This window comes from Tasmannia lanceolata, unplaced genomic scaffold, assembly GCF_043159265.1.
Source record: "Tasmannia lanceolata isolate RefF3 unplaced genomic scaffold, GAP_Taslan_0.1 ptg000002l, whole genome shotgun sequence".
Lineage (NCBI taxonomy): Eukaryota > Viridiplantae > Streptophyta > Magnoliopsida > Canellales > Winteraceae > Tasmannia > Tasmannia lanceolata.
Genome location: NW_027518679.1, coordinates 40,924,543 through 40,935,994, shown reverse-complemented (window position 1 = coordinate 40,935,994; position 11,452 = coordinate 40,924,543). Strand labels below are relative to the sequence as shown.

The 11,452-nt window shown below is 37.9% G+C and overlaps 1 protein-coding gene across 1 annotated transcript; it reads left to right on the top strand.

Moving 5' to 3' along the window:
* Positions 1-1,212: 1,212 nt before the first annotated feature.
* LOC143872733 (cell division control protein 2 homolog) lies at positions 1,213-10,869 on the top strand. The gene is made up of 9 exons (XM_077376760.1): positions 1,213-1,335; positions 2,342-2,373; positions 2,475-2,659; positions 5,554-5,674; positions 7,939-8,112; positions 8,877-9,040; positions 9,128-9,215; positions 9,360-9,413; positions 10,578-10,869. Exons 2-9 carry the CDS (start codon positions 2,365-2,367, stop codon positions 10,665-10,667), a joined length of 885 nt encoding a protein of 294 aa, XP_077232875.1. The 5' UTR covers positions 1,213-1,335; positions 2,342-2,364; the 3' UTR covers positions 10,668-10,869.
* Positions 10,870-11,452: the final 583 nt, after the last annotated feature.

Genomic DNA, 11,452 nt, shown 5'->3' with positions numbered 1-11,452 from the left:
TACACTATATATAAAAACTCTCATAATCACATCATTTCCCTCTAAATCATGGGGAAACAGGTCAAATAGGCCGGGTGAAAGTGAAGCGGAAAATTTTACGGGTCATTAGGCTTGGACCTGCACCCTGCCCGTGAGGGCTGGGTCAACCGGATTTTTGACGTATGTTTTTAAGATTTTTTTTTTTGTACATGGATTTGCTAGCCACCTTCGCCGAGCGTCCATCCTTTGCTGCGAAGATTGGTAGAAGTACGATTTGTGCAAAGGTGGCTAGCAATACATAATAGCAATAAATAATAATCATGCGGGTACTAAGTTTTAAATGAAAAATTACGGGAAAATGGAAGCAAAGCAGAAAAATTACGAAAAAATACCGAACAAGGTACTAAAATATGACAATTACGCCAAAACTACAAATAAAATTGAAAAATAATGACAATTATGGAACAAAAAAGGCATAAAAGGAGACAGCTGGAGTCTTTTTTTAACTCATGTGCAGGGCATCTGAGAAGCGGAAATGACAAAAAAGAAGTAATGACAAAGGACACATGTGGGACTTTGACGGAAATTAAGGCGGGACGCATAAGGCAATAGTAGGAAAGAAGCAGAAGATTTTTTAAGGATTTTCCTTTTTAGTAGTTAAGGATTAGGATAAAATTAGTACCATTCAAAAAAGAAAAGAAAAAAGGAATAAAGTTAAAGGGCGCAAGGTCAGGTTCAGGTTAGGTCGGGTGGCTGAAGGCCTCGACCCTAACCCGACCCGAGTTACGTCAGGTTGGCTTTTCCCAACCCTAACCGTAACACCCAATCTAACTCGAGGGAAGGCCAACCCAACCCAACCCAACCCAACCCGAAATCGGGCTAACCTGTTGGATTCTGATTGGGCCCGACCCAAGTTGCACCCCCTAAATCCCACCCACCTTATCCACAAGCCAAACATCTCCAAAAAAGATGGGTGGCAAATACCAAAAACAGGTTGGTTTTAATACCACCATCATTTAATCTGTTATTTTTGTCCGATATTTCGCTGACATCTGGCCGATAAACTTTACCCTCCCCAGACATCTGGCAAAAGAGATAAATGACGAGGACCGTTTCGAGAATATTGATAAATGATAAGGGTATTTCCGTCAATTCAACTGAGAAAGGTCATTTTCACGGGTTGACGCATTAGTCAATACGATAATCACTGCTAAATCTACATTAGGTCGCTAATTGCCTCCTAAAATTACTATTTTACAGCCAAGGACTTCACACACTAGAGTAGAGAGAGCGAGAGAGAGAGAGATTTTCTCTATTTTTCTCCTAATCTCATCTCCAAGCCCTGGATTTTTCCAGGTCCGTACGTTCCCTCCATTTTTCTTCATTGATTTCTAGTATTATTATTTTTTGGATTCTAATATGTACATGTTCGATTTATCTACTAGTTTTCTTTTTGTAGTGATCGGAACTTTGTTTCTAGCAAGTACTTATTCGATTTTGGTAGTAGTTTTCCTTTTGTAGTGATCCGATCTTTGTTTCGGAGCCGGATTTTTGGATTTCATTGTGTTTATTGACTTTGATTTGATTTTATTCCGGTAAAACTCTGGTTGAATGCCGATTGATTTAGATTCGCTTTTTTTAAACATCTTTGCTTGATAATGTGTATGTTTTCTAGGTTTTATTGTGTCTTCGCAGACATGTTGAACTAGGTTTTATGATACTTTCTAGGTTTTATGATATTTTCTAGGTTTTATGGTATTTTATAGTTTTTATGGTAAAACTCTGCTCGAATGCCGATTGATTTAGATGTGCTTTTTTTGAAACATGTTCGTTGGATAATGTGGATGTTTTGTAGGTTTTATGGTGTTTTAGTAGACATGTTGAACTAGGTTTTAATATATTATCTAGGTTTTATAGTAAAACTCTGCTTGAATGCCGATTGATTTAGGTGCGCTTTTTTTTAAACATGTTTGTTGCATAATGTGGATATTTTCTAGGTTTTATGGTGTTTTCGTAGACATGTTGAACTAGATTTTATTATATTTTCTAGGTTTTATGGTAAAACTCTGCTTGAATGCCGATTGATTTAGATGCGCATGTTTGTTGGATAATGGGGATGTTTTCTAGGTTTTATGGTGTTTTCGCAGACATGTTGGACAATGGAGTCGTTTTCGCGTTCCTTTCTCTTGAATGTGGATTTTCTTTGTTCATGTTTATTTTTTGCAGACTGTATTGTTGATTCTTAATTTTTTTCTTATTTATTTTCGATTATTTATTGCTATATTGATTGAGGATGTTGTTGTCATTGTTGCCTTTGTGTTGTTTGTTCGAATGCTTGACTCTAGGTTTCTGATTTGTGCAGCGATATATTTCGATCTGGATTGAATGGACCAGGTAAAAGATCTGCTTGTGGCTCAACTTGTTTTTATTTTTGTCCAGTGGGAATTTCCTGAGTTTTTTTTATGTAATTTTTTTTATGTTTGTAAATTTGGAAGTATGAGAAAGTTGAGAAGATTGGAGAAGGGACTTATGGTGTTGTCTACAAGGCTCGTGATCGTGTGACAAATGAGACCATTGCACTGAAGAAGATCCGCCTTGAGCAGGAGGATGAGGGAGTGCCAAGCACGGCGATTAGAGAGATCTCTCTCTTGAAAGAAATGCAGCATGGCAACATAGTCAGGTCCTAATTGCAATCCCTATAGTTTTTCCGTTGTTGGATGAAATAGGTAGATGTTTGTTTGTTTGTTTACACCATTCAACTGTTCCTTTTACCTTTTTGGATTCAGCATCTATGTATCAAAGTCTTATTTAGATAATTAATATTGTTTTGTTGAAACTAAGATGATTAAAGGAAGCCATACATGATGTACAGCTATCAGTTACAAGTGATTGATTCATTGTCAAGGAAGAGCATTCTTCATGTATGGGTTTGCTATTGAAGAGCTAATCCATGTAACAAAAGGATGAGAAAGAATAGACTCGAACCGTTGACATCTACCACAAAGGTAAACCACTGCCTCCCCATACTAATAGGGCTTCCCCGACTGTTTCTACCATAGGGGTCAATGATAGACAAGAACTCCCCCCTCCTCCCAACATAGCTTATAACTTTCATCATATTGTCCAGTTCAAAAAAAAAAAAGAACACTCTCATCACACTGTGCTCTCCAAAGAGCAACTCTTATCAAGGGCATCATCAATTTCGTCACTACCATTAATATTGATATGGTTACTATCGTCAATGTCGATATTGTCAGTCGTCACTACCATCAATATCGATATCAATATATCATCATTAAGATAACCTTTAGGCTTTTCATCCTAGAACTTGTTCGAAAATGCCATAATGAAAGGAACATAGGAGTTTGTCGCTAGGGATTCATTTGACCAAATATGATCTGCCAATTCCTATAGAACCTATCACTAAAATACCACTAGATGGGGATGGGTCTTAGTGGAGCAAAAAGAGTTTTCCATGAGATGGGAAAGGAGAACTATTAGTCCCACATGAGGTTCGTGAATAAGTGATTGTATGATAATGAGCAAGGAAGATTGGAGGGGGGTGGGTGAGCCATCAGTGAGATACAGTGAGATACAACTGTGGAAGAACTATAATTCTAGCCTTGTGTCGGGACCTGCAAGCCAAGGGACAATCGTATTAGGGTTGCAAGATGGGTCAGGCGGGTCGGGCTTTCCAATATCCTACGCAAGAACCTACCTCGGGTCTGGTCCGGTCGATATTTTTTTTTTTTTGGAAAGCCCAGGATTCATAAACCCGTCCCTACCCGAGATGGTTTCTCGGGGCAGGTTGGGTCTGGGTTTCTAACGTTCTCGATGCATGCACCATAAATCCACCATAAAGATTGTATTAACACCAAGAAAATATATCAATTGGAAACATTTTAAGTGACAATTTTTTTTACAAAAAAAAAAAGCAAAACAGAAACTCCATTTTTTCTTGCATGAGAATGAGTGTTATGGTTCTGAAAAATATTACACAAAGGTTAATTGTACTCACAACTGTTAAACGGTTATAAAAACTGCATTAGAAGTAATAGAAGTTGGCATTCCAAAATTGAGAGAATAATCGATTTTAACCTTTACATGGGTGCTGTTCTCAAAACAATCATTGGAATACAAATACAAAGAGGGCTTAAAACCCCTTTCGCTTTATAAGAGTGCAGTTATCAAAAGTAGCAAGGGTGTTTGGAAGAAATTAGAGTTGCAACTCTAGTCGGGTGGGTCAGATTTTCCAAAACCCTACCCTACCCTACAATATATATTGGGTCGGGTCGGGTCGGGTTTTTTTAGCAAAAAACTTGAGATTCCTAAACCTGGCCCATGATTTTTTCGGGTTGGGTTTATGCTTGTCGGGTAAACCCCGACCCAAGTTGCAACCCTAGTTTGTATGGGGCGTTAGCCTCTCAAAAGGTAACGGAGGCATGCAAAGGTTTCCTCAGGTTTGATGAAGATTGGCCCTCAGGTGCAAAGGCGAAATGGAGCTTGATTGCAAGACATACCCATCGAGCAGGGATGAATGTCGTAGATAGATACTGAACTGTCTCATGACATTCCAAAGCAGTGTCTAATAACGAGAATGCGGTGCAGAACGCGGCTGAAGGAAATCCTAGTCGACTTGGATCGACGCAGTCGAGTATTTGGTTGACACGGTCATAATTCGGGAGAGTCAAAGGAGTTTTTATTGACTCTGTAGGGCACAACACAGAATACGGCGGCAAAACGCCGAACATGGCCAAGAAGGGAGTCGATTTGGGGGAGTCCATGATGACATGGGGGAGTTTTAAAACTATGTTCTAAAGACAATTACCCAACTCATGTATCACTTGAACCGGTGAACAACCGAAACCTTGGAGCCTTCTTTAACCCCGGATGTGATAAGTTGAAATCGAGGTGCCAAACAACTCCTTCAATAAGAGCTCTTGGGATTCGTCAGCCCGTGATCCTCTGCAAGACAGAATTTCTATATACGTATTTGATTCTGATCTCAAGGAAGGACAGTCTTCTTTATACTTGACTGTTGAGAATGAAGAACACACGCTTTGGTTCTGCTGGAATGGTACTTCTCATCAATTCACTTGTAACACTTCTATGCATGAGCAGCACTTTTGTGCTGTTTTTTTTATATCAATAATAGCGATAAATAATAATATACAATGATAAGGACTAAAGTTACAATGGGACAACAGACACGAGCGAGCTGCTCCAACTGAGAGCACTGAACCTGCTGCCATCTCTTTTCTGCTATTGCTCAGACCTTGATATATGTCATTGAATGAACACAAAACTTGAATAATTCAGAAGCAATGTTGAGGAATGCAATCTGCTGTGATGTCTTTTTTCTTGTTTACAAAGTAATACATATACACAAATCTGTAGACAGATGAGGTGGTTTGTATACATCTAGTGCTTCTCCTCTTTTCTCTTCTTTTCCTTTTTTTTTTCATTTGCTTGTGCATTTTTTGACGTTTTGTTGCATTTTCAGTTTGAGTTTGATTCTTTTTAATGCTGTACTGCTTCCCTGAACAATTTCTTCTCACGTTTGCTAAACAACAGGTTGCAAGATGTAGTGCACAGTGATAAACGTTTGTATTTGGTTTTTGAATATTTGGACCTGGACTTGAAGAAGCACATGGATTCTTCTCCAGAATTTGCCAAGGACCCTCGAATAATAAAAGTAGGTGAGATCTTTCCTCCCATTCAAGGTCCTATACTGAAAGATTGATGTTAATGTCATACTCTTCAAACATGAAATCAGTATAGGAGTTTGGCTGCTCCATATCAAAACTTGAGTTAACTGCTTCCATTTAAATTCTGTCTAATACTTAAAGACTAGTTTCCTTGAATCTCCTCTCTTCTGGTGATCGCATGCGAAAGAATGGGAATTATATTGGGATTCTGTCTTAGAGTTAGCCATGAAGCTGCTGTAGTGTGTCAAATCTAACCAAAGAAGGTGGAACTGCTTTCTGTTTCCTATATCCTGATGTCACATATACAATTTCTTTGTCAGTAAGAATGAAGGAGATGTGAACAAAAGATGCTATCGGTAGATGGAATTTGTAGAAAACATGTGGTTTTAATTCTCCAAAAAACATATTTTTGGTGACCTAGCGACACGGTAAGGTAATGCTGGAAACTGAAGGTGCTCAGTGTAATTGAATACAAATAGTTAGGGAATTATATTTTATGTACAAATTTAATTATTTAAATATTAGTTTATTGGGGCTCTTTTGTGGAGTCTACTGCATGGAGTAGCACTCATTGCCACTTAAAATAGATTGCATTATGTACCCATGAACATGAATTCTGTGCAACATAAGATATAATGAAGCATCTATGACGTAAAACAATAACAGTATTAAAAGATACATATCTGGTGAAACATGTTTCTTTATTTACGTTTTATTCTTTAGGGAAAGTGGGAAACATGCAAGAGAAGGTGCAAATGGACCATCTTTTATGTGTGGGGCAATATATGAACCTGCTCTAACTGTTTTGTTAATATATTGTCTATTATTATCTAGTGTTTTGAAATTTGAAATCCATTAGTTTTGGCTGCTGCTGATTCTAAAAGGGCATATATCTCCTGTGATCCTACCATCGTGAACATGTAGATGTTTTTTTTTAAAAAAAAAAACTTGCAGAGAGGCCTCAGACTTCAAGTGTGAGGTCTCTGCATGAATTGAGGATGCCCTACTGAGAAGAACGTAAAATAGGAGCATCATGCTGAAATTTTTTCAGAGCAAGAGATTAATAATGAGTTTTTTTAAGCAGATGATCAATTTAAACTATTTATTTTCCAAATCATTCAAATGTGTATGAGATTTCAAACTCTTATGATGACAGATAGTTTCTGTTAGACCTTTAGAGGTAATTCTCTATTGCATTTGCTTGTCTCAATGAGGTCCTTCGTAATTTCAAGACTACTACCAGAAAGTCAAAAGCTTTAGGGGAGACTTTTCTTTAGTGATGCTTCGTAGGGGTGCAACTTGGGTCGGGTCGGGTTGAGGTTTTGCTAAAAAATGAATTGGAATCAACCTGAACCGGACCCAATTTTAATGTAAAAGCTCAACCCGAATTTCAAAATATCGACCCAAGTTGCACTCCTACTGTCTCGGCTTTCGCAGGGCAGTGACTGAAATTTTGAAATGTATGTCTTCTGTGCGCATTTGCTTCCTCTAAATTGATATGTAATTATGCTTTCAGTGAAGAAACTATTGGCTCTATTTCTTTAAAAGCTTATATTTTGGTTATAGTTGCTACGGTTTAGGTTGTAGTGTTGTACTAGTAATCTAGTCTAGTATGTATGTTTGTATACTTGTCTAAATCCTAAGTGAAGATACCTGGTTATATTTTTGGAGTTTGTGTCCAAAATGTGTTCACTTATAGCAGCATGTGCTGCCTTCTTTTTGTCTGGACAATCAAAATTTGAAGTACCTTTTGGCGATCCTCATAGATTTGAAATTGGAAAATTATCATCATCTGCTTATGGTTTATAAATGAAAATTGTGATTCTTCATCTGTATGGATGCATTTACGGGTTTTTAAAGGTAACTCTGGAATCACAATTATGGCTGTATAAAAATGGTTTGATTGCTGTATGCTTATTGAGTACTTGTTGTACTGCTGATTTCTATTATGTTATTTTGATTCAAATGATATAACTGTTATTTAAGTGAACGTGTATGGCCCTCTTACCATTGAGAAATAAACGGTTATTCCCCCCCCCCTTAGTATTATTAAGAATTGCAATAGCTGCTGATGTCTATTATTTTATTTTGGTTCAAATGATATAACCGTAATTAAAGTGAATCTCTATGGCCTTACCATTGAGAAATAACTGATTATTTTTCCCGTGTATTATTAATTAAAATTGTACTAGTGATACTGGACTAGTCACTGTTAAATTATTGAGATAATTTTCTGCCCTGTCCTTTTCAGACATTTCTGTATCAGATTCTTCGTGGTATCGCTTACTGCCATTCTCATAGGGTTCTTCACCGAGATTTGAAGCCCCAGAATTTGCTGATAGATCGCCGCACAAACGCATTGAAGCTTGCAGACTTTGGGCTGGCCAGGGCATTTGGTATTCCTGTTCGGACATTTACTCATGAGGTATATTTGTCCATCACCTCTGACTTTTTCTGGTTTTTCTTTTTAATATTTTTAAGTTGGTATCTAATGCACTGTTGAAAAAATCCCTTAGTCAATCATCAACTCATTTGAGTCGATTCAGTTTTACTTTGGTCGAGTCCGACTATTGCCTTCCAAGTCAATTAAAAACTCCTTGTGCTCGTCTAATTTTATGAAAAATTGACCCATCAATCATTGACTCGCCTGAGTAGACTCCTTTCACCTTGGCTGGGTTCCTGTCCAAATCCAAGGTTTTGAACACTGATCTAAAGCTTTTCAATTACAAGGTGCTGCTATTTTCACTCCTGAATTTAGGCACTTTGACCCATATCTGTTTGTCCTATTCGATATACTTCTTACACATAGGCAAAGTGGTATGGTTGGTAGGCCTAATCCGAAGGGTGGCCATACCAGCCCTCTTACATACCAAAATAACTGTGTCTCATTTTTATTTTTTCTGGTGGTTTATTATCAATTTAAGGTTCAAGAATGAGAAAATACAGACTGAAATGCAGTTTTTAGTGTTATAAATGTGCTTCTATGCATATATGATGTTATAATGTGTGTTTGTGTGCATGTTTTCATTTTTAGTTTTTTTACTGATTATTTGGCAGGGCTTTTTCTAGTTTTAATTAGTTCCTCCCTTTCTTTCTTGTCCGGAATAATTTCAAATTGCCTGCATCTGTAGGGAATAGTCCCGCCCTAAAAATTATTCTTACCTGTAACCGTTGACAAGCTCTTTTCAGGTGGTAACACTGTGGTACAGAGCACCTGAAATCCTCCTTGGATCCCGGCACTACTCCACTCCAGTTGATGTCTGGTCAGTAGGCTGTATTTTTGCTGAAATGGTTAACCAGAAACCATTGTTTCCAGGGGATTCTGAGATTGATGAGTTGTTCAAGATTTTCAGGTGCTGGAGCACATAAATATTGTCGTTTTAATATATGCATGTTGCCTCTTCAGTGGCAATTTTTTAACATATGTTTTTTGTATGAAGAGTTATGGGTACACCAAATGAAGAAACTTGGCCAGGGGTGACTTCCTTGCCTGACTTTAAGTCCGCCTTTCCCAAGTGGCCTCCTAAGGTATCAGGTCTTTTGCTTGGAAATATATATTCCACTTCCATTCCATTCCAATCTATTGAAGAAATTGTAGTCATACACAGAATAAGACACATTTCATTGATCCTGAAGGGTGTTATTAGAATTTCAAAAACTTCTGTTGTGCAGGCTTTGGCAACTGTCGTTCCTAATCTTGATCCAGCTGGCCTTGATCTTCTTTCTGTGAGTTTGGATTTTGGTTTTCAAGCTTTTTTATATATTGCACAATCAACTTTAAACACCCAAACCGGACTAGAATTTTGTGAACTATTTTTTCTCTTAAATTTAGAGCTGAGCTTAACTTAATGTTTATCGTTTGCTAAATTTCCATGCTGCACTGTCATTTCACTAGGAGGCAGGGATATTTCTTGTCCTTGAATAATAGGCCACTTTTTTTTATCATTTTTTGCAAAACCAAGAAGTTATCCATCAATTTCCTCGCCAGAATTCGTTGAAAGATGAAAATGTATAGAGTTACTTTAATTTCTTAAGCCATGTTTGGCAACCATGAAAAATTATTTCATGGAATATTGGTAGGCCCAATTGCATTAGATGAGTTGCTTTAATTTCTTAAGCCATGTTTTGCAACCATGAAAAATTATTTCATGGAATATTGGTAGGCCCAATTGCACTAGATGGGCGGAGGAGGAGAGATGGTGATAGACTTGAGTTAGTGGGAGTGGAGAGAGCATAAAAAATCCCTAAAAATAGTGAAAAAAAATACCGACTTCAATTTTTTTTTTCATTTTCGATATTCCTGATTTTTAGGTGCTTTTCATGCCCACCTTCAAATTGTTTTCCCACCATCTCAAGTTTCTCCCTCTCCTGCCCCCGCCCCCGCGCCCGCCCATATCTCACAACTGGCCCCAAAAATATTCCATGGAATATTTTTTCATGATTGCCAAGCATGGCCTTGGTATCACACACACCATAAACTAGGAGCTGAAGTTCTCTTAGCATCTGGATTTTGGTACTGCTGCATAAGCACAAGAAGGTCTAATAAATAGCAAACATCCCATTGAATAGAGGTGTAGATTAACTCAACTTCTTTGGGAATTGACCTCTGCTTGACTTGAAGTAGGGTCTCTGATTTGCATTTTTCTACTGCCTAATAGATTCTTCTTTTCAAGTGAAACGGATCTACTGATCTAGCCATCTGGGATTTTTCATCACTTGCTACTTAAATAACCTGAAATGATGTGTTCTACTTCTACAAAAGAAAAGGGTACTTGTTTTGTGTCCAATTATTGATTATTCGGCTAAAAGTACAGCCTTGGTTCTACATATTTTGTGAAAATCTTGGATTTCTATCATTGTTATTAATACTTGCTTCTACAAATTTGCCAGAAAATGCTTTGCTTGGAACCAAGTAGAAGAATTACGGCAAAGAATGCACTCGAGCACGAATACTTTAAGGATCTTGGGTTTGTACCCTGACTCTCTCCACCGTATATTATATTTCTTGGTGGAGTACATGGATGAGAAGCGACTCATGGGCTTGAATATGTGTGAAAGGTGATGTGTTTTTTTACTGTTCTTTTTTGTTTTCTTCTCTGTCTTGAGCTGGTTCCTGTGGGAATCGGTAGTTGGGTTTGCTACTTTAAGATTGCTTGAAATTGCTTCTTTTTCATTTCTTCAAGATATAGCACCTTTTTTTATGGTGATGCAGAAAAAGAGGCAAAAACTCCCAAGACTGAAATGGTTGGGAAACAACAAAATGTAAAAGCTTGGTTGTGGGGTCCTGCCAAACCCCAGCTTACCCCACGCCAAAAAAAAAAAAATCAAAATGTAAAAGCAAGGGATAAAGAAACAACATTGTTGGGAAGGGGATCAATGCTTTCCTAAGGCTGTTTTGTCACTCTAGCGACCAAGATGATCCACCTAACTGTCATTGAAACTCATGTTGGATGATCTTAGAATGATTTTCAACGGTGTCCCCCGAATTTCCTCAATAGCATAAGCGAACCTCCATGGGTGAGAAGCACTATTACAATTCCAATGGTTTGGATTGAGAGTTTCCCTCCTTAGCAAGATAATTCAGCTGTGGCTTGTCTACAAGTTTAATCCTGTGAAACAGTCTGAACCTCTGAACCTCTACCACGCTACAATCAGTGGCACCTAGATGGGCACAAAAGGCCCTAATGAGCTCCACATCCGTCCCACAAATCAATCCATCCAGACCCATTGAACTAGGTTTTCCTAAGCTTCCCCTTCCCCCTCTT